Source organism: Mesoplodon densirostris, chromosome 16, assembly GCF_025265405.1.
Source record: "Mesoplodon densirostris isolate mMesDen1 chromosome 16, mMesDen1 primary haplotype, whole genome shotgun sequence".
Taxonomy (NCBI): Eukaryota; Metazoa; Chordata; class Mammalia; order Artiodactyla; family Ziphiidae; genus Mesoplodon; species Mesoplodon densirostris.
In genome coordinates, this window is record NC_082676.1 from 25,151,832 (window position 1) to 25,174,782 (window position 22,951).

General features: G+C 48.9%; 1 protein-coding gene across 2 annotated transcripts; it reads left to right on the forward strand.

Moving 5' to 3' along the window:
• The first annotated feature begins 5,636 nt into the window (after positions 1-5,636).
• On the forward strand, positions 5,637-21,936 carry AHCY (adenosylhomocysteinase). Of its 2 annotated transcripts, none has more exons than XM_060078455.1 (10): positions 5,637-5,775; positions 11,153-11,343; positions 12,461-12,536; positions 14,217-14,366; positions 15,219-15,331; positions 15,801-16,008; positions 16,100-16,187; positions 16,288-16,405; positions 17,213-17,407; positions 21,048-21,936. In XM_060078455.1, exons 1-10 carry the CDS (start codon positions 5,748-5,750, stop codon positions 21,177-21,179), a joined length of 1,299 nt encoding a protein of 432 aa, XP_059934438.1. In that variant the 5' UTR covers positions 5,637-5,747; the 3' UTR covers positions 21,180-21,936. The 2 variants fall into 2 exon arrangements, with proteins under 2 accessions (XP_059934438.1, XP_059934439.1); XM_060078456.1 differs by lacking the exon at positions 5,637-5,775 and adding an exon at positions 6,076-6,359.
• The last annotated feature ends 1,015 nt before the right edge of the window (positions 21,937-22,951 follow it).

Sequence of the window (22,951 nt, forward strand, 5' to 3'; positions counted from 1 at the left end):
GCTGTCCACTTGGTCATTCTCTGCGCTGCTCCCTCATCCTCCCTCAGTCTGCACCCCTGGATCACACACCCTAAAGGTCCAAACTTAAACCTATGTTGTGAGTTCTACTTTCTATGAAATTCAGGCTAAGACAGATGCTTTTTTTCCCCGTTCTCTATTTTTCAACTTCTCTATGTTAGAATGAAAAATAAATTTGATTTATTGTCCAAAAGGTAAAATGTAACTACATTCATTCATTCAACCAGTCAACCAGACAACAAATTAAGCATCTACTACGTGCCAGGATGATTTTTTTGTTTTTGTTTTTCTTTTTTTTTTTTTGGCCACGAGGCACGGCATGCAGGATCTTAGTTTCCTGACCAGAGATTGAACCTGTGCCCCCTGCAGTGGAAGATGGGAGTCCTAACCACTGGATCTCCAGGGGATTCCCCAGGATGATTTTCCTAGGAACCCAAGGGACCAAAGTAGGACTGAAAACACTGCTGCAGTGTCTCAGGTTGGAAGGGACTTCAGAAGTCTCAGGTTGGAAGGGCTTCTCTCTCTCCACTGAGTCACAGAAAAAGAATAATAAAGCTACATTTTGGCACACCTGATTTATAGGAAGATCAGTGGCTTATCATGCAAAGGGTCAGGAAGAACTTTCTAAGCAGAAGGAATAGCACGTGCAAAGGCCTTTGGGCACGACAAAAAAATCCTTATCTGAAATTGCTTGTTCATTTCTTCATTTTCCACCCCTTGCCCACTAGAATGCAAACTCCATGAGGGCAGGGGCTGTGTCTGGCTTGATCACAGCTGCATTCTCAGAAGCTAGCTCAGTGCCTGGAGGTTAGTAGAACTTGATCAATACTTAATGAATGAATAAATGAAGGACCTCAACTTCTGGTTTTATTAATATTTATATTATTATTTTAAAAAATTAACCAGGGTCTGTGCTGGATCCTGGGGCTAAAGAGAAAGAGTCCCGCCTCCCGCAAAGATGATATGAAACAATGTGGAAAATACAGTGCTACAGTTGCATTAGGGATTTTGTGGGAGCACAGAGGAGACATCTATTCTGGCCTGGGCAGGGGTGTCAAGGAAGGGCTGGGCTTTAAAGGACAAGTGGGACTTTGACAGGAAGTCTGGGGTCAGGGAGCATCCAGGGAGAAAGGGGAGAATATCAAGGCAGGAAAGAACATGGTGCGGGAGAACCATCCACAAGTTTTGAGTTGCTATAATGTGAACTGTGATACTTTTAGGGGCAAGGAGACAAGGTGAGGTACATAGCAGGGACCACACCAAGGAGGGCCTTGAAGGTGCTTGGACCTTCTCCTGAGGCCAGCAATCTCCAAAAGTTTTGTTCGAATGAACTTAAAATACATACATTAACAAATATGTCCTTAGCTGATATCTCCCAAAGCACGATGTACACTTAGGATGGATTTTTGTCATTAACTGACACCATTACTCTCACTTGGTCTGTATGTCTGAGCTTTGTCTGAGGTCAGTGTCATGTGAGGTAGCAGAGACTTCCTGAGGGAAGGGGGTCCACACCTGGGAGGGGTGGGCGGTGGGGTCCTTACCCCCACCTTTCAGAATTCTGCAATACACTGTGTGTGTAGTGTGTGCCTCTATCAGGCTAAGCAAACATAAATATCATGTTACCAGTTTTCCTATATTAGCCCCACAAAATGGACAACTGGCTTCAAAATATTCCTGCAAAGAAATGGCAAGTTCCAGATAATGCTAAAGTTACAACAGCGAACAAATAGAAAAGGGTGAAGCTGACAGTTCTCCTCCTCCTCAAGTGAACTCCTGTCCTTGTCAGCCATGTTGTAAGGAATGTAATAATATTTGAGAAAAAAAAACTGATCAAAAAGACACTTTAGAGACCACTGTTTTAGGCAACCGGAAGCCAATGAACAGTTTTAAGGAGGAGGAAGATATAGGCATATTTGTGCTTTCAAAATATCACTCTGGGGAATTCCCTGGCGGTGCAGTGGTTAGGACTCGGTGCTTTCACTGCTAGGGACCCGGGTTCGATCCCTGGTCCGTCAACTAAGATCCTGCAAGCCACGTGGTGTGGCCAAAATGGAAGTCCCGAGAAAAATAAATAACTTTATTGAAATACACTAAAGAAGATCTAAATAAATGGAGAGGGAAAAAAACCAAAAACACAAAATAAAATAAATAAGTGCAGAAATCATGTAAATATATATGTATATAAAATATATATCAATATATACATCAATATGTACCATGTTAATGTTGATATACTCAATGACATAACGATGTTAACTCTCCCCCTAAGTAATTTACAGATTAATACAATTTTAGTAAAAATTCAAAAAAGCTTTTTTTCCCCTAAAACTTGACAAGGTGACTCTAAAATGTCACCTTGACAGTGCAAGATGCTCTTTTTTTTTTTTTTTGGCTATACTGCACGGCTTGCAGAATCTCAGTTCCCTGGTCAGGGATTGAACCCGGGCCACAGCAGTGAAAACTCAGAATCCTTACCACCAAGCCACCAGGGAACTCTCACAAGATACCCCTGAAGAAGAACAAGGTGGGAGGACTGCCCCTACCAAATCAAGATTTATTATAAATCTTCAGTAATTTCAACTAATTTGATTTCCCAATTTCAGATCAATGCATCAAAATAGAGAGATAGGAATAACTCGTGGATTTATGGACACTTAATGTATGACAGAGATGGCCCTATAGGTCACTGGGAGAAGGATACACTATCCCGTAAGTGGTACTGGGACAACTGCTTATCCTTATGGGAGAAAAATGAAATAGAATTCCTACCTCACACCACATACATATTTGAACTATAAAACTTTGGGATAACAATATAGGAGAAATTCTTTATGACTTTGGGGTATATAGGTTTTCTAAAACAAGACAAAAACTGCCACTAACACTATGGGAAAAGATTGATAAATTTGACTATATTAAAACTAAGAATTTCTATCTATCAAAAAACAACAGAGAGAGGGTGAGAACACAAACCACAAACCACAAACCTGGAGAGGATATTTGCATCACATATAATTAGCAAAGGACTAGTATCCAGAATATGTAAAGAATTCCTATTAGCTGAAAAGAAAAACAAACCACCTAGTTTTAAACAGGCAAAGACATGAATGGAACTTTTACAGACAAAGACTCCCAGATGGGTTATAACATATGAACAGATGCTCTACCTCATTAGTCACAGTAGTCAAAGAAATGCAGATTAAAACCACAATGAGAAATCATTTCATAACTGCCAGATTGGAAAAAAAATTGGTATGCTGATAAGGGCATAAAACAAGAGTTTTTATCCACTGCTGGTCAGAGTATAGACTGATGCAACCACTTTAGGAAACAGTTTCATATTACCTAGTTAAGTTGGACATGAGCATATCTGTTCAAGTAATTCAACTCCCAAATTCTATATCCATATCTATCTATATCTATATCTGTATTGATCTACACACACACATAAGAATGTTAGAGCAGTATTCTTTGTAGTAGCAAAAAACTGAAACAGGGACTTCCCTGCTGGCACGGTGGTCAAGAATTCACCTGCCAATGCAGGGGACACGGGTTCAATCCCTGGTCCGGGAAGACCCCACATGCCGCAGAGCAACTAAGCCCGTGTGCCACAACTACTGAGCCTGCGCATTCCAGGGCCTGCATGCCGCAACTACTGAGCCTGCGTGCAGCAACTACTAAAGCCTACGCACCTAGAACCTGTGCTCCGCAACAGAAAAAGCAACCACGATGAGAAGTCCACACACCACAACAAAGAGTAGCCCCCACTCGCCGCAACTAGAGAAAGCCCACATGCAGCAATGAAGACCCAATGCAGCCAAAAATAAATAAAAAACAAAAAACAAAAAACCCCTGAAATAACCCAATGTCCATCAACAATAGAATGAATAAATAAGTGGATTAAACAGAAATGAAAATAAATGAACCATAGCTACAGTATATACATGAATGACTCTCAAAAGCAATGTTGAAAGAGATAGCAACTTGCAGAAGAATATATACAGTATGATTTCATTTATACAAGGGCAAAACACAGTCAAAACTAAACAATGTATTATTTAGGAGAGTCATAGAGGTAGTAACATCCATTTTTAAAAAGCAAGGGAACGATAAAGGCATTAAACATTAATCACTGTAGTGGTAACTCCAGGGAGAAGGGGCATTAATTGAGAAGTGAAACAGGCAGTGTCTGGGGTAAGGTAGTGTTTTATTCCATGAACACTGGGGTTATCTGGATATAAGTGGTCACAATAGCCGTAAGTGTGGGTGAGATGGGCCTGGAAGGTGGAGCGGAGTAAGAGAAAAAAGGAACATCAACACTTGAAGTCGCTAGTGAAGGATAGAAAGGTGCTTAGGCCAGAGAAGTTACCCTGTGGAGAGTGGGAGGAGAGTCAGGAAAGTGGAGGCCAAGGGCACATTGTGTGCAGCAGTGAGGTGAGTTGGGATGCAGGCTGAGGCACATCCTTTGGATTCAGCCAGGTTCCCTGCTGACCTTGGCTGGAGCAGTTTCAGCAGAGACCTGGGGGTGGAGATCACACAGCTGAGGACTGAGTGGGTGGTGAGAAAGCACAGACACAGAATGGGTCAACTCTGAAAAAGTATGAGAAGGAGAGGAAGGAGATAGCAGCTGGGTGGATGCTAGGGCAGAGGGTTCCTAAAGAGATGTTAAAGAGTCTTCAGGTGGCCGATTAAAACCACAAGGAGATTTGCACACCCATCAGTTTAACAAAAATTTATGTCAGTCTGACAAGTGGTGACAGGGATGTGGAACAACAAGCCCTCTCAGACACTGCTGGTGAGAGGATAAACTATTTTGGAAAACAATTTGGCAATACCTAGGAAAGTTAAAAACGTGCCTTCAGCTCAGAAACTTCACCCTTAAGTACACTTACGGCCCAGAGACACCTACTCATGGGCACTAAGAGACAATGTTCATTCTTCCATGTATGCAATAATGTCAGACTAGTCAGCAAACAGGAGAACAGATAAATTAATAGTGGGATGTAGACAATGAAATTCTATACAGCAGCAAAAATGAATACATTCAAAGTCTATGCATGACTCTTAACAGAAAAAAGCAAACTGCAGAAGGATAAGTACAGTATGGTACCATTTATATGAAGGTTTTAAACACAGAAAGAATTCTATGAAGCATTTAATGATTTATACATATGTAGTAAAAGTATAAACACGCATACAAATTTAACTAAACTCAGGATAGTGGGAGGAGGGTGGAAGGTCTAGGATGTGCTAGGAACTTGACATATTGCAATTTAGAATCTGTATGGTAGGTATCATTCTGCCCACTTTATTGAAGAAGAAACTGAGGTTCGGGGAAGTGAACTGGTTGGAATTTCAGTTTCACCCGGTTTTGACATTGGCGTTACTGGTTGAACGAATGAAAGAAAGAACGGCCTCGAGTTAGTTCTCAGGCCTATCCCCATCTCCCTTCGCTGCCCAGGGCGGGAGGTGGAAGGACCGCATGAGAAAAAAACTGCGCTCAGCAGCGACCAAAGTCCACTCCGGCCCCGCCCCCGTGCGTTTGCCCCGCCCCTATGGCTCCGCTCCAGCGGGACTCATGAATATGCAAGCTAGGGGAAGATATTTAAAGGCGCCGGCGCCACGCGCAGGTCCCTACCCGGCGCCGCCTGCCCCGCTCCTGTACCCAGCTCGCGGCTCGGCACCCTTCGCTCGTATCCATCACTCCGTGCGGAAACGCCGCCGGCATGTCGGACAAGCTGCCTTACAAAGTCGGTGAGTTCCAGGATGTGCAGTCTGCCGCGTCTGCCCCGCCTCCGCTGGGGGCCTGTTGGGGCGGCTGCCGCGGAGCCGACCCGGGGCGTTCTGAAGGACCCCCTTGAATCGCCGGCACGGCGCGGTCTTGGCCGCGCGAGGCCGTCTGGGGGTTGGAGTTCTCCCGCCGCCGCGAGCGGGTCTTCGGAGGCGGCCGCGGACTATGCGTCCCGGCGTGCCCCGCGAGGCCGGTGTAGCAGCGAGGCCCGCGGAGCGGCGAACTGGCGGCGTGTTCCGCCAGAGCCGCCTGGAGCAGGCGGGCAGCGCGCACCTGGCCACGGCCTGGGACCAGTGGCACCTGCCGGGACCTACATTAGGGGGCCTGGATCCTGCCTCCTGGGCCTGGACCGGCTCCTTGGCTAACTTGGTGGTCCCGGGCAAGTGCCCACCCTCTCTGGGCCTCCTACAGGGAAGGCGAGGGCCCCGGGGCCCCGAAGGGCACGTGGGGAGAGGCCTGGAGACTGAGCCCGAGGCCGGGCTAGTCCACTTACCAGGGACTTTGGGCTTGTTACTCAACCTCTTGGGGTCACCCACCTGGCCAGAAGGTACAGTCATACAGAGAATCTCGAAGAAATTTTGGAGTGGTTAGAAAAATTCTTCCTGCTCTTCTATGGATTGAAGCTGATACACTGATAGTTAATGTTTATTGGGCGTTTACTATGGAATGGGCATTGCCTTCTACGTTTATTATAGATTAATTCATTTTATTCTAATGGGTTTTTAGGGTAGGGACTATTACTTTCTCATTTTATGATGGGTTTACTGAAACCCAGGAAAAAAGGTAACTTGCCCACATTTTTACAGCTGGGAGGTGGTGGAGCAGGATATGAACCCAGGCTGTGCCCACCTTTTCACCACTGTATGTAAGTGAACACATTTGGAATAACCCTAATGACCTTTCAGCAAAAACCAGTTCAGCCTGGATAGCAATTTTTAAAGTAAATTCAAGACACTATTCAACCTGGAGAAAAGCATCATTCATGGAGCACTTGCTATGTATCTGGGGATTTACATTTGTTTACAGAATGATCTTTAGAGGTGGACTTTATCTCATGATACAGAGGAAGAAACTGAAGCCCTAACAGGAAGTGACTTGCAAAGACTGTGGAAAATAACAAGCTGTCAGTAGTAGTTTATCAAGTAGCAGGCCAGAGAAGGTTATTGTCCCTATTGTGTGGATGAAACTGAAGCCCAGAAAGATTAAGTCAAGGTCCAGTGGCAGAACTGGAATGGGGACATGTTACACTGTGGAGAGTTGGATGGGTTAGGGTTGAGGGCTTTGGGTTGTGTGGCAGCAGATAAGGCTGCATTTGGAAGTGGAGGAGCTTGGCTAGGTAGGGTTGGAGGAAGGACACCTCCATCAGGGAGGGCACAGTGTGCCCGACCTTGCCCATATGGCATCTTCTTTAATCCTCAGGGCTCATAGAAGGTTAGGGATCATTATTCCCACTTTAGAGATGAAGAAACTGAGACTCAGAGAGGGTTTTGCTATTATGCCTCTTAGCTTGTCCTGGGACAGGTGTTACTGCAACCTCTGCAAGTCCTCAGCTCTCCTGGGCACCAAAACCCCCAGAGCTTAGAATGCCAGACCCTCCTGTGCCCTTGGAGTTGAGGGACCCACGAAAACACCAGGGCTGACACAGCTGTCCTGAGAGCAGTGAAAGAGTTCTTTTTGGCTAGAGGGACAGGTGGTGGCAGAGGGGGTGAAGCTTAGGATAGGACAGGAACCATTGTCCACTACTGCTGTGCCCCTCCCAGGAGCCTCTGGCTCTAGCCCTCCCTGGCCACCAGTCCTGCCTCTGCCATTGACTGGCTGTGGAACCTGGGGCAAACCCTTCTCTGAGCGTTTCCTCTTGGGTAAATGCTGGGAGTTGGACTAGGTTCAGATTTGTTTCTTGTTTGCTAACCCTGTCTCGTGCCAGCCCCTTTCGTGGACCTTCTCTCATTCAGTCCTAACAACAGGTGTGGTTGGTAAACATTTGTGGACCCCTTCTCTGTGCCAGGCCCAGCTGGGCACTAGAGATACAAGGGTGACTCAAGGATGAGGGTGGGACAGACATGCATACGGATAATACAGTAGTATTGTCTCCGTTTTATAAGTGAGGAGATCTGCCCAATTCTCTGTCTCTGTGGCCACCACCCCAGTCCTGGTCTCCCTCCTCACAGGTCTCCCCGGGTCTCTTGCTCCACAGATACGTGCAGCAACCAAAGAGGGCTTTTCGGAAGACAGGTCTGGGCATGATACTCCCCTTAAAACTCTATAGGAATAAAGTCCTGATTCATCATCTTAACTCCCTCTACTAGAGTAACCCTGGCACACTCTGTTCCTCCAGCAACCATATACCAAGTTCTTTCCTGTTTCCAGGTTTTTGTTGAGCCCCTGCTGTGTGCCAGGTACTGTATCAGGTGCTCAGGGAGGAGCCTTCCAGGGTAAGAGAGTTGCTTGGTTAAAGCCCTGAGGTGGGAATGAGTTTAGCTCACCCGGAGGTTCGAGTGGTTAAGCAACTAGAGACGGGGACAAGAGGGTGGAGAGATGGGGGAGAAGGGCGGGCAGTCACCTGGGTAGGACTCTAAAGCCCTGTGATGAGTTCGGATTTTATTCATGGTTAAGGGGAAGCCATTGGATGTTGGCTTGTTCTTTACTTGAGCAGAAGAATGGAGGTGATATATTTTAAAATTGAAAAGTTTGTTTCTCTGACTCCTGTGGGGAGAATAGTACGTGGGAGCAGGGAGACCAATGAGGAGGTGGCTTCAGTGATCCACGGTGGTGAGATGCTGTTGGATTGCTTGTATTTGGGATGTTGAAACAACAGTGTGCTGATGGGTTGAAAGGGGGTGCAAGGGAGAAAGAGAAATCAAGAAATGGTAAGTTTCTGGCTGGAGCAGCTGGTCGAATGGTGGTTTCATTTCCTAAAATGGGAAGATTTGGGGAGTGACAAGTTGGGGGGTGAGGTTAAGGAGTCACAAGGGCTCAATCTTGACACATAATCCAGTTGGGCATCCAAATTGAGATGCTGAATAGGCAGTTGGATTATATGAGTCTCAAGTTCAGCGGAGAAGATTGGGCTGGAGATGAATGTGTGGGAGACATTTCCATAGAAAAGGTATTTCAAGCCATAAAATGGGATGAGCTCATCTGATAGGAGAGAAGAGGGAGATGATGAAGCCCTGAGGGCTTCCAAACTTTAGAGTCTGTAACAGGAAGAGGAGCCAGGAAGGTGATAGGGAAGCCACAGAAAGACAGGCATAGAAGCCAAGCCAAGAAAGGGTTTCAGAAGGAGAGAGTTCTCAGTGCTATTTGTGCTGCAGGGAGAAACTAATTGACCATTAGTTATGGGGATTAGGCCTTACAGAGACCTTGAGAAGAGCAGTTTTAGTGGAGTATTGAAGTCATCAAGGAGGTAAAACGATACAGGATCAGGCCCCACAGAGCAGAGACAGCGCTGTCTGTTGTAACAAAGGAATGCCTGGTCTGTAACTACATGTGAGGAGGGCTAGTGGATTCCCTGGAGGAAGAGTGGCATAGTTCTGAATCCTTCTCGATGAGTTGTGAAGTGAGGTCATCAGTTGATGAGGAAACGTTAGAAGTTTGGAGTGGAAAAGGTGGTAAATTTACTAAGATGTAATAGGATTGCTGGAGTGTCCCTTGAGATTTGTGGTCTTAATAAATGAAACTCTTGGTGTGGTCATCATTTTCCTCCTGCTGGGCTCAATGACTTGGGTGCAGTGGAGGGCTGGGTTTAACCAGGGTGGGAGTTTTGCTGAGGAGTTCTCAGAGAACAAGAGGGTAGAAGGGACAGTGGAATCTAAATTGTGGAAGATGTTGAGAACATGAAGAGTGCAGTGAGGGACAGTGATAATCGGTAGGATAAACGGATTAAAGGTTCTGACCTGACCCGTTGCAGCTTTATTGGAGTTTGGGCTCTAGACAGAGAGTTTTGGAAAGATGGGACATGGCCAGAGTCAGTTGCTTGAAATCAAGATTTCCAAGGGAGAGTATCATGGGTGATGGCCTGCCAACGTGGGCAGGGGTGGAGTGGGTGTGTGCTGAGGCACACTGGGAGTAGTCCCTCCCGTGGGGGGGTATATTTCATCTGTGAAGTTGTTTAGATGTACAGTAGGAAGCAGAGTGACTTAGTTGGTTTTATTATTTCTTACTAAATTCTCTATAGTCCTTTCCCTCCCACCCACCACCCCGTTTGGGTGATTGGCAGGATCTAAGCTCCCCTAAAGATAAAAATCATGGGAGTTCCAGGCCCCATCCTAGACCTACTGAATTTGATTCCCCAGGGGAGATTTGTAAGCATGCCAGATGACCCTTATCAGGGAAGTTTGCAAACACTGCCCTAGGGACTGACCTTGAGAATGGGCTAGTGTGGCAGGGGAAGGAGGGTGAGATTATAAGGGAGAGGAGTAGTATTCATTGTACTATGCCATTTTATATAAGGGACTTGAGTGTCCGAGAATTTTGGTGTCCACAGGCGTTCCGGGAACCAATCCGCTGTAGAGACCAAGGGCTGACTAATAACATCAAAGCCAGAGAATGTAGATTAGTGTCAAAGTCCCAATGATCATGCTAACTGAACCCCAAAATTCAGCAGTTAACCCACCAGTTACAGGCAGGGCGGCCCTGAGTAGGTCTCCATGTGGAAGAACACACTTCCTGCAGGTAGGTTGGCTGCTGCTTGCTTGCAAAAGAAGGGAGACCTGAACTGCGCATGCCGTTTATTCCTCCTAAATTTACTAGTTAGACAAGTCACTCCACCTTCCCTGGGGCAGAGAGAGGCCCAGAGTGTTAGTTACACAGATGAGTTCCCTCAATGTGGAGAGAAACATTAGGACTGGAGAAGCATTTTTATATCTTCAAGGAGATCAAGGAGCTGTGCTGAGTCCAAGGTGTTAGATTATATCATTTATGAGTGCTGAAGTCACCAAGAGTGTTGACTAGGAATGTGGAGACCCAGGAGCTAAAATCTTTAGGGAATGAGGACGTTGGTAGGTGGCAGCAGAAAGGGTAGCAGGAGGTATATATAGGCTGATAGCTGTTTTTCAAGGGGGCGCTTACCTGTGTTGTAATATTCGTGGTCCTGTGTGCTCCTTTGATTAAATGTGTTCTCCCACAAGGCTGTAAGTAAGCTGTGGTTACTGGCAGGAACCATGTCTTTCTTTTGTGACTGCCCTGGCTCCATAAATCCCTGTTGCATGAGCGAGAGAGTTCAGTGACCAGATTACCCAGTCTAGTGCTTCGAGTCCTCAAGTGGATGAGGGCTGAGTGGCGGTGCTTTGTGGTTCGTGGGATGAGGTGGCTCACGAACTCCCATCCATCCTGCCCCTACAGCTGACATCGGCCTGGCCGCCTGGGGGCGCAAGGCCCTGGACCTCGCAGAGAATGAGATGCCGGGCCTGATGCACATGCGGGAGATGTACTCGGCCTCCAAACCACTGAAGGGCGCCCGCATTGCCGGCTGCCTGCACATGACCGTGGAGACAGCTGTCCTCATTGAGACCCTCGTTGCCTTGGGTGCTGAGGTGAGGCCCGCAGCAGCAGTTCTTGTGCAGTGGGGAAATCCAGTCTTGTGCCCCCTCAGGCCCAGCAGGGGGTCCAGCTACAGCCTTGTCACAGTGCCCCCCACCTCCATTTGTCGTGACTGCTCTGCAGATTTTCTCTCGCTGGGAGGACGGCGTCTGACTGCCCTCACCTCACATTCTCCTGACTGGGGAGCTCTGATAGGAAAAACTCAAGCCTGGCGTCCTACTAGGCCTTCCTGGGGTCATGTGCCTGCCCTTGGCCAATCATGGCTGCTGGAAGGATGGCGCGCTCTGATTGGTTCAGCCTGGGTTATGTGTACCAATGATTGCAGCTCTTCCAACTTCTCTGAGGGCAAGATGTTTCCCAAAGCAGGGGGCAGGGCAGAGCAGCAAAAGCCAGCTACAGAACACACCAGGTTTCAGTCCTTGCACCTCTTCTTTCTTTTCTACACTCACACTCTTGGCAATCTGATTTTATGGCTTTAAATACTGTCTATATGGTGATGACTCCCAGTTATATGTACTAGCCTGGACTTCTCCCTGGAACTCCAGACCTGTATACCCAGCAGCTGATGTATCACCTCCACCTGGAGGTCTGATTGACCTCTCAGTCTCAACGTGTCCAAAGGAACACATGATTTCCTTCTCTTCTTGGAGGCTTCCCCATGTAGGCAGATGCAGACTTCAGCCTTACAGGCCCTCTCAGTTCAGAACCTGGGGTCGTCCCTGACTCCTCTTGCTCTGTTACTCCAACAACGAACCCTGCAGCAAATCCTGTCAGCTCAGCCCTCAAAGTACACGCATCATCACCTCCACTGCTAGAGGTGCATTTCTTGTCTGAAGTCTAACAACAGCTTCTGCCCTTGTCTTCTTGCTTCTGTGTGGAGCCTTTTCCCTTCCACGCAGCAGAGCCATGTTTTAACATAAGTTGGGTCTTGTCAGTGCTCTGGCTCCCATCCACTGGTTGCCATTTGCAACCCAGCCTGAGGTTGCAGAGCTGGCTGGATGTAGATCCCGAGCCTCTCGGCCCTAGCTCCAGGGCGTTTCCTTATCCCTGTCCAGTGACCTTGGTCTTCTGAACTGTCTGTGACCAGCCCTGTTTTGCTGGCTCTTTCAGGTGCGGTGGTCCAGCTGCAATATCTTCTCCACCCAGGACCATGCCGCAGCTGCCATTGCCAAGGCTGGCATTCCAGGTGAGGCCAGCTTGCTGCTGGGGGATGCAGGAATGCATGAAGTGGCTCTGCTTTTCCCTGTTTGCTTCACTGACTTGTACTGCTACAGACTTCCCTGCGGTAGAGGAGAGGAGTCATGGCCACAGAATCCTAGCCTAGTGACCCATTGGAAAGAACTGTTTTGTCCAACTGTCATCTAAAATCCTATTGAAGGCACTTACTTGCCCAGTTCAAGTCATGTGATCAGGAAGGGTGGGATCTAATGATTGGGAACCACATGATGTTGAAGAGGGGAAATTCTTTAAAGGAATGATGTGGGTCTGTTTCCGAAAGAATCAGGGAGGGATACTGGGCAGAAAAACAGTCCCAGAGGTCCATTGCATAGTATCTGATGGTCTAGGGTGCTGGGGAAATACCAGGACCAAAGAGGAAAGACTTTCTCACAAGCTGCTGGGGAAATAGGCACAAGTATGCCTGGGCTTGAGGAGGGCAGTGGTTGGTTAGCTCTGATGATGATGAAGTAGGACATTGACAGTTCCTTCTAACCAGCCACAGGTGGAGGGTAAAGAGTGGGGGAGGACCTCTCCAGAGACTGACCAAGGCTGGATCGGCCTGTCCCCAACTCCTCAGCCTAGTTTGGGCTCCATAGCCCTTTTCTGGGAAAGGTTTTGTTTTTAATACCATTGTCTGCCCCAGTTTGGGGGAGGGGAAGCTGGCCCTGCTTTGGCAGGTATCCTTTGCTCACAGGAGGTTCATGGGAGCCCCACACCTGTGTCTCAGTTGTCCCATATGATGGGAGGGGCCTGGGCTGGCAGTCAGGAGCCCTGGGTTCTTTTTTTTTGGCTGTGCCATGCGGCTTGCGTGATCTTAATTCCCTGACCAGGGATCAAACCTGGGCCCCTAGCAGTGAAAGCGCAGAGTCCTAACCACTGGTCTGCCCTCGAATTCCCAGGAGCCCTGGGTTCTGATGCCTGCTCAGGAATGCCATGCTGAGTGATCTGGGCACATCTTAGCCCCTCTCTGGGCATCTGTAAGTGATGATGATGGTAATGGCTGCCTCACAGGGTTTCTGTGAGGAAAAATGAGATGGGGCATGAAGCAGTTAGAGTAATGTCTGGCACAGAGAAAGTGCTCCATACATGGTAGCTGCTGTTAGTAGTTTTTGGCCAGACTGCCTAGGATAACCTACCACAGAGACTGCTGGCCCATCAAGTCCTTTCAGTGCATAATGAATCTTGGATCTTGTCTCGCTTGGGTCCACCTGAGTGTGGCTTCCTGCCCCTGTGCACCTCCATCCTAGCAGTAGGCATGTGGGTAGGAGCCCTGGTCACTGGGTTGGGGGCCCAGACAGAAGAGGTAGGAAAGGAAATAATTATTTCCAGATACCTATATATTGGCGGGGGTGTGTGTCTGTGCTTGGCCTCTGTCTCATAATCCATACTATTATAGATGAGGAAACTGAGGCTCAGAGAGGTGAAGTGATTTTCCCAAAGTCACACAGCTGGTGAGTGCAGAACCAGGACTTGCACTCAGATTTCTCTGGCTCCAAGTTGTGTTCTTACCATTGCTGAGTCCTCAGAGGTGCTAGAGGTGGCAGGCGATGGGAATTAGGAAGGAGATAGTATTGGCTCTATCCAGGTGGGTCCCTGGAACAAGTGCCAGTGGGGAGGGCCAGGCCCTGATGTGCCACTCACTCTCCAGTGTATGCCTGGAAGGGTGAAACGGACGAGGAATATCTGTGGTGCATTGAGCAGACGCTGTACTTCAAGGACGGGCCCCTCAACATGATTCTGGACGATGGTGGTGACCTCACCAACCTCATCCACACCAAGTACCCACAGCTCCTGTCAGGTGAGTAGGACGGGTGGGTGGACTGGGTGCTAGTGGTTTAAACGGGGCCTGCTTGCCCACCTGAAAGCAGCAGGCCTGGCAGGACCCCCAGTGCCTCGAGCAGCAGATTCTGTGGAAGATGGGAGAACTGCAGGCTCCTGTAGGCGTGCTGGGGCCTGGCCTCGGGGCTGGGTGCCTAGGGGAGGCCTGGCTGGCCCAAGGGCAAGCCAGGGCCAGGGCTGAGAACAGCTGGGAAGGCGTCAGCTTTGTTAAAAGCAGGTGGGGAGGAAAGTGGGGTAGTGTAGTGAGTGCAAAGGCCCTGAGGCAGGAAAGGATAGACCATTCATGAAACAGAAAGTTAGCCAGCATGGCAGCTTCCTTCACTGGGGAGAATTGCAGGTTGTGGCTGGAGCTTTAGTGAAGGTCAGATGTGTAAAGACTTAATAGAATAGATTGAGAAAAGAGTCTGGCTTGATCCTGAGAGTAAAGGGAAGTAGTTGGATGGTACTGAAAAGACTTCCCTGCAAATGTACGTGTTAAAAATGGCTGCTGTGTAGAGGATGAGTTGTGGCTGGGACTAGGGCAGTGACAGTGCAAGTGTAGAGTTCGGGGGTTGTTGGGAGGTAGAATCATTAGGCCTGGTGATGGTAGTGGCTCCTCCCTCACGCTGGCCTAGGTGATTAGGTGGACTGTGGTGTCCGTTACAGAGATAGGAACCCAGATGGAGGAGCGGCTTTAGGAGGCAAAGATGAGGAATTTGGGTGAGTTCAGCTGTGGGCTCTCTGAGGCTCTTGGAGTTTCATCTCAGAGGCCACCCTGTCCCTTGGGCTACTCCTTCCTGGCCTGAAATTCATCCCCTCCTCTCTTGTTCAGGCATCCGAGGCATCTCCGAAGAGACCACAACGGGGGTCCACAACCTGTACAAGATGATGGCCAACGGGATTCTGAAGGTGCCTGCCATCAACGTCAACGACTCTGTCACCAAGGTGAGCCTGTGGGGCAGTGATGGCTCCAGCTGTTGGTTCCCAGAGCAGCTCAGGAGTAGGCCCTGCAGAAAGTCCCCTGGGAAGGCTGCAGGCTAGGGGCTTAGCCCTTATTTGACGGGGGAAAGGGGTTGTCGCCTTAGGGTAGTAAGGCAAAGCATTGAAGGCGTTAGAGGCAAAGAACTGTGCAGTGAGCCTCAGAGCTGGGCATCAAGAGGTTTAACGTGAAGCAGATTCTTTGACCGGACAATCTCTCATAGTTGATCTGCAGGAAGCCTTCTGGACTGGCAGAGAAAGGCCAGGGAGAGTCGTGGGACTGAGCAGGGCAAGGGGCACATGAGCACATTAGCTGGTGGGGAGAAGTCCCAGGAGGTGATCAGCCCAAGGCCCACCAGGCTGCGATGTTGAGAGTGGGTCTGAGGCCCCAGGGCCTCGCCTGCCCCCATAGCCGCCTTGCCCCCTCTCCTTTCAGAGCAAGTTTGACAACCTCTATGGCTGCCGGGAGTCCCTCATAGATGGCATCAAGCGGGCCACGGACGTGATGATTGCGGGCAAGGTGGCGGTGGTAGCGGGCTATGGCGACGTGGGCAAGGGCTGTGCCCAGGCCCTGAGGGGCTTCGGGGCCCGTGTCATCATCACAGAGATCGACCCCATCAATGCGCTTCAGGCTGCCATGGAGGGTATGATAGGGTGAAGGTTGGTTGTCAGCCACTGGGGCCAGAGGCGGGGCAAGGCCACCCTGGATGACGCACAGACACTGTCTCTACACAGGCTATGAGGTGACCATCATGGATGAGGCCTGTCAGGAGGGCAACATCTTTGTCACCACCACGGGCTGTATCGACATCATCCTCGGCCGGTAGGCGCCAGGCGGGGGGCCCCAGGGAGTGAAGGAGGGGGCAGGCTTGCGGCTGCTCTTGGTCCCTGACAGTCTGTCACAGGCTGGGGCTCCTCCACAGGCACTTTGAACAGATGAAAGATGACGCCATTGTGTGTAACATCGGACACTTTGACGTGGAGATTGACGTCAAGTGGCTGAACGAGAACGCCGTGGAGAAGGTGAACATCAAGCCCCAGGTGAGAAGCCCCAGCCCTGCCAGCAGGCTTGGTGGATGGAGCGCCGAGGGGGGCGTGCTCCTGGGCTGGCCGTCAAGGAAGTCAGATGATGCTCTGGCAACCTGGGCAGTGGGATGGGCGGAAGAGGGACAGGTTTCAGGGCTGCTTAGATTGGAATCTTGGAGTGAGGCCAAGGCATCCCCATTTTTAAAGGTCCCAAGATGGTTCTGATGTGCAGCCAAGGTTGAGTACCACTGCGTTCAACTTGTTACTAGGCATGGTGATTGAGAACGTGAGATCTGTCCTCAGACTGTCCAGGCTCATGTTGCAGCCACTTTGTAATGTGTGGCTCTGGACAAAGAACTGAACCCTTTAAACTTCAGTTTCTTTATCTGTGGAATGGGGATAATAGCAGTACTTAATTTACAGGGTTGTTAGTAGGATTAAATGTGATAATTATATATATATATATTGTGTATATATGTATGTATATATGGTTATATGTATGTTCTTAGCCCAGGGCATGTGCCAATAATAATAACATTAGCTAATACGTAGTACTTAAACTAAGTGCCTTGTACATGTCAGCTCTTTAAATTCTCACAGCAGACCTATGAGGTCTGCCGCTCAGGGTTGCATAACAAACACTGGCTCTTATTAATTGTGTGTGCCAGGCCCTGTGCTGGAGGTTGTTCTGGGGCAGTCCAGGCCCTTTGTGGGCCCTGCTGGAGGTCGGGAGGCCTGCTGGACAGGAGGGTAGGATGAGGATAGGGGTGGACACTGGGAGCTGTGCCCACTAGCCCTTACCGCTGTGCTGCCCACTTGTAGGTGGACCGCTACTTGTTGAAGAACGGGCGCCGCATCATCATTCTGGCCGAGGGCCGGCTGGTCAACCTGGGCTGCGCCATGGGCCACCCCAGCTTCGTGATGAGCAACTCCTTCACCAACCAGGTGCTGGCGCAGATTGAGCTGTGGACCCACCCAGACAAGTATCCCATCGGGGTCCACTTCCTGCCCAAGAAGGTGGGTTCCTACCTCCACCCCTGGCCAAGGGTCATGTGTCCAGCCCTGGGCTCTCCATGCAGGCCTTGCCAGAGTTCATACAGTACTCGCCTCTCTACTCTCTTGAAGATCTTCACAGGGTCCTCCGCAGGGCAGAAATCATTCTCTCCATTTAACAGAGGAGGAAATTGGGGCCCAAAGCAGGGAATAACTCCCAGAGTGGCAGGGCTGGGTGGTGAGAGGAGCATGGGCTTTGGAGTGAGACACACCCAGGTTTGAATCTCACTCTTACCCTTGGAGGCTGTGTAACTGTGCCTCCATTTCCTTATCTGTAAAACGAAGGTGATAGTACCTGCTTAAGGATTGTGAGGATTTCCTTAGATCACAGGTCACAAACCCACATGCCCAGAGGGCTTGGACAGGTAAATGGGCTGGGTGGGAACTGACCAAAGAGCACGTGCCCCAGTTGAAGAGGTTGGCTGCCTGTCATCAACCTGGACCCACTGGACCAGGGCTCCTGCCGTTTCAAAGGAAGCTAGATATCAATTTTTAAATATAACCAGGTTGGTTAACTTGGACGTGTTTGTAAGCCGAATGTAGCCTACAGGCTGCGTGATTGTGGCCTTGGAATGGGATGATGCCACTAACACACTGAGCATGGCACCTGACGTGTTGTGAGTGTGTGGTCAGATTAACCATGACAATGAGGTCATCTGATGTCAAATCCAGTGCTTGTCCTAACACCCCCTGCAACTGCCCTCTCCCACAGGTCAGAACACTATGTTTTAGTCCTGGCTTTTTTTTTTTTTGCCAGTGTCATGGGTGAACTTGGCTTTGCTACTTTGCCTGACTGGGCCTCAGTTTCCCTCTCAGCTAAATGGTAAGAGTAGCTCTTGCTTCCAGCCCTTGGCTGCTGGAGAGGCTGTGGTGGAGTCTTCATACCACTCTTCCCACCCTTTGAAAAGCTGGTCTGCCAACTGATGAGAAGTAGGAAGAGGCTGGGTTGTCTGCCCCCGAGCCAGCCAACTCCTTTCCCCCTAGTCTTCCTCAGGCACTGTCTTGCCTGACCAGGTGTTTTACCTGTAAGGGCCTCAAGGGGCTGTCCTGTCCTGGGCAGCCTGCCAGGTCCCCATGCTGGTTGTGCGGTTAAAAAAGTCTCATTCGACCCCTCATCTGATCTCAGCTGGAGGAAATACGACTGTGAATATAGTGAGAGATTGGGCAGGCCTTTAAAATGAGGCTGGGGTTGGAAGTGAGAAGGCAAAGAGCTCACCTCCTACCCCAGCACCTGGCCCCATCCTATCTTCTTCCTTCATCACTGCCAAGATACGGGTTGGGGACAGGCTCTACATCTCACATGCGAGATGTGGGAGAGGGATTACGTACCTTGGTTAACAGTGACAGAGAGAGCAGCCACCATTTCTTAAGGTACTTGCACCAAGCGCTCTTGACTATCACTGATCTCTGTACCAGCTCTGAGAGACCCAGCCTACAGATGATGAAACTAAGCTTCAGAGGGTGACTTGCCTCCACAGCTGCCAAGTATTGGGCCAAGAGTACGTCCCACCCCTGCCTGTCCAAGTTGTTAACCGTTATGTCCTCCTGGGTACAGGGAGCAGGGAGAAGGAAGGGTGTTCTCGGCTAGGCCAGGCCAAGAGAAGGGAGCATTCGTTGTGTCCTCTGGGCACTGGAGACCTTCATTCTGCCTCCAGAGCTGACATGGCCTTAGGACTTAGGGCTGGGCTCTGCTCCTGCCTTTGCCTGCCTCTCCCCAGTTTCTTCATTTGTTAAATAGAAGAATAAACCCTGGCCTCCTTTTTAAGGGTGTTTGTGAGCCTCTAATGAGACCGTGAGTGTGAAACTGCTTGGGAATGTAAAGCTGTCTGGGCTGGGCTGTGGTTAAAGGCTATTGTGCCATTATGGGATGGGACTTGGGGGTAGGAAGAGGCTCCACCCGGAGCTGGATGCTGAGAAAGTGAGAGCCCCGCTTAGGGTTGATCCTTCTCTAAGTACAGCCACTTGCCCTTCTTCTCAGGCCCCCTTTATGCATTTCAGCACTGGTTAGACTTAGAAATAGGCCTTATCTAACCCCAGCCTCTGTCCTCCTTGGTTTCTGTTCTGTCTCTTCAAAGCTGCCTTGGAGACCATAACTTGAGACAAGTTATGGGACTTTGGAGCCAGGTGGACCCTGGATTCAAATCCTAGCTCTGTCATTAACTAGCTTTGTGACCTTGGGCAAGTCATTCCACCTTTCTTTTTTTGTTTGTTTGTTTGTTTGTTTGTTTTGCGGTACATGGGCCTCTCACTCTTGTGGCCTCTCCCATTGTGGAGCACAGGCTCCGGACGTGCAGGCTCAGCGGCCATGGCTCACGGGCCTAGCCGCTCTGCGGCATGTGGGATCTTCCCGGACTGGGGCACGAACCCGTGTCCCCTGCATCGGCAGGCAGACTCTCAACCACTGCGCCACCAGGGAAGCCCTCATTCCACCTTTCTGAGCCTTGATTTCCACATCTGTGAAAGGAGATGGCAATTTTTTTATTAATCAGGATCCTTTCGGTGGCAAGTGGTAGATAGAAACCCTATTCAAACTGGTGTATTAGTTATCTGTTACTGTATAGCAATTTAAATCCAAAACTTACTGGCTTAAAACAATAAACATTTATTATTTCAGTTTCTGTGGGTTGAGAGTTTGAGAGCAGCTTAATTCATGAGGTTGTAGTCGAGATGTCAGCCAGGGCTGCAGTCATCTGAAGGCTTGACTGGAGCTGGAAGATCCACTTCACATCACTGTTGGCAGGTGGTTCCTTGCCACATGAGTATCTCCATAGGGCTGCTTAAGTTTCCTCATGAGATGGCAGCTGGCCTCCCCCAGATTCAGGGGGAGAGCAAAGGAGGAGGCTGAAGTGCCTTTTAGGACCCAGTCTCCAAGTCACACACCATCACTTCTGCTTTATTCTATTCATTAGAATTGAGTCACTCAAGGGATGAGGAATTAGGCTCCACCTCTTGTAGGAAGGAGTTTTATGAATTTATAGACAAAGATTTTAAGGACGTATATTTTGGAAGGCAGCTATGCTCACCACTATACCACCAGTTCTAAGGATGTATTTTGAAACAAACACAACCAGTGTAATCTAAAAAGGAACTCTGTTGGTTCTGTAATGGAGGAGTCTAAGATTCAGACACTGGATCCAGGGATCCATTGGCATCAGAGCTCTTTCTCTGTCTCTTGGCTCTTTTTTCCCCCTACATTCACTTCACTTGTCAAATACACTTGCCCCTGGTGAGCAGAGACTGATAGCCTCCCTGTTTAGGAATCCTGAAAGCCCCTGTCATGAAAATATGTCCTGTCCATAGATAAATTCCAGAGAAGCATTTTGGTTAGCTGCTTAGGTTGGTGGAGGGTAAGGAAGGAGATGTAGTTGATTGTCCCATTAGGGCTGCTTGGAGGGGAGGATGTAGCTTGGTTCCCCCTTGCAGCAGGGGAGCTGAGTAGCCAAAAGCCACACTGGAGGCTGGCTGTGAGGATAGAATGAAGTAATATGCTTAACGCTCCGCAGATGTCACAACAGAACAGTTTCTGCCTCTTTTGGCAGCTGGATGCAGGTAAGGGATCCCAGAGCATGGCACTGATTCCAGCTTTTTCTGTGTTTCTCCCCAGCTGGATGAAGCAGTCGCTGAAGCCCACCTGGGCAAGCTGAATGTGAAGCTGACCAAGCTGACTGAGAAGCAGGCGCAGTACTTGGGCATGTCCTGTGATGGCCCCTTCAAACCTGATCACTACCGCTATTGAGAACCAGGCCTGCCCTTTGCCTTCCAGCTGCTGTCCTTGCCTGGGCCCCACCTCTCCTCCCCAAGAGCAAATGGCACCACCTTTGAGATTGGTTTGATAATGTTCCCCATCACCTCCCTGGGGCTAGTCACTCAGTCTTTGGCCTCTGCTGCATCCTTCATACTGTTCCAAGTGTGGCAGGGGGAATTGAGAAGTCCCTCCTCAAGCCCTGGTCATGATAGAGGTACATGGGAGTTACCCACAGGGAGCCATGAGCTCAGGGGTTTTGGAACTGCTCACTCAGTCAGTCCTTCCTTAGGCTGGAAGTTGGCAGTGGTGTTCACAAAGCCCATGCACTTTACCATCCAGGCCCTCACTTGGCCTATGGACTTTATACCCATGTTCTTGGTTTACAGGTTCATTGGTTCCACAGCCCATGACAGATGAGGAGGAGCTATGTCAAAGGGTGTGGAGGAACTGTTGGAGTTTGAATGCTCCTGAGAGCCCAGCTTAGTGCTTGGCATTCTCTTAAACCTCAGAACGATGAGGTTGGTACTTTTAGTCCCTATTTTACAGGGGTTGGAATATATTGTTAAGGGATAGCCAAGAAAGGACGAGAGAAGTGACAGCCAGAGGTTGAGAGGGGCCAGAGAAACGTAAAAGTGCATTGTAACTTGATGTTCTCATCACAACTCTGGGTCAAAAAGAGATTAATTTGGTTTATAATGTTAAAAGAGAGCAAGAAGGTGGTTAATAAAAATTTTGGTGCCTAAAAGAATTTTGAGCCTTTATTTTGTAGATAATCCACTGCCAACAATGTGTGGTGTAAGCCAAGGGGTAATAGTCTGATGTGCTGTAATAGTGTGCTGTGTTGCAGTGTGGGGGGACAAGGGCTGCAGGCACACCCTTGGGCTTGGAAGACTGGGTAAAATGAAGAGAGAACTCTTGTGTCTTCAGGTGTGTCTTTTGTAAACAGCCTGTTTTTTACCCAACCTAAGAGTTATTTAACAGGTGAGATTAACCTATTTATATTTATTGTAATCTCTGTTTGTATTTATTTCCTCTACCTTATTTTTTTCTATTTCAATTTATAATTTCGTTTTCTCCCCATTTCCACTTTGGCTTGATCCATTGCTCCTTGGGCGGGGAGTGTTGTTTATTGAGCACCTACTGAGTGCTAGGTGCTTTGTAGTTTCATTATTCTCACAACAAGCTTAGTAATATTATTATCCTAATTTTATGGATGAGAGTGGAGACTTATAGAAGTTAAGCATCTTTCCTAAAGTCCACAGTTACAACTGGCCTCATCATGATTCAAATCACAGGAAGGTGAGTGGGAAATGGGGTGCTCTATTTGTCTAAATTGTCATTTACTGAACCCCTGTTCTGGTCTTGGAAGTGAGAGAAAAACAAGAACCCACCTGGGAAGGGTAACTAGAGACTATTCTAAGGGTCATCCACTCATGGAAGGCCTGATGGGGATGCTGGGATGTTTGAGACCTAATCCCAGCCTGCTGGGAATCTCAAGCTAGAAGGAGAAGGCAGGCATACAAACAGCTTTGCCATCTCTTGGCACTTCCCTTTCTCTGCTCAGCTTTAGAGTTCAGTGCCTGGCAGCACTGAAAGGCAGGAGGGAAAAGGTGATGCTTGAATTGGATTTTGTTGTTTTGTTTTTTAATATTTTATTTATTTTCTTTTTATGTTTTTGGCTGCGTCAGGTCTTATTTGCAGCATTTGGGATCTTCCATTGCAGCACGTGGGCTTCTCTCCAGTTGCATCGCTCGGGCTTCTCT

Excerpts from the sequence above, each read along its gene's own strand:
- AHCY (XM_060078455.1), top strand. The coding sequence starts at position 5,748 with ATGTCGGACAAGCTGCCTTACAAAGTCG. Across the intron at positions 16,009-16,099 it reads GCTTCAGGCTGCCATGGAGG|GCTATGAGGTGACCATCATG; the intron begins GTATGATAGGGT and ends GTCTCTACACAG. Across the intron at positions 16,188-16,287 it reads ATCGACATCATCCTCGGCCG|GCACTTTGAACAGATGAAAG; the intron begins GTAGGCGCCAGG and ends GCTCCTCCACAG.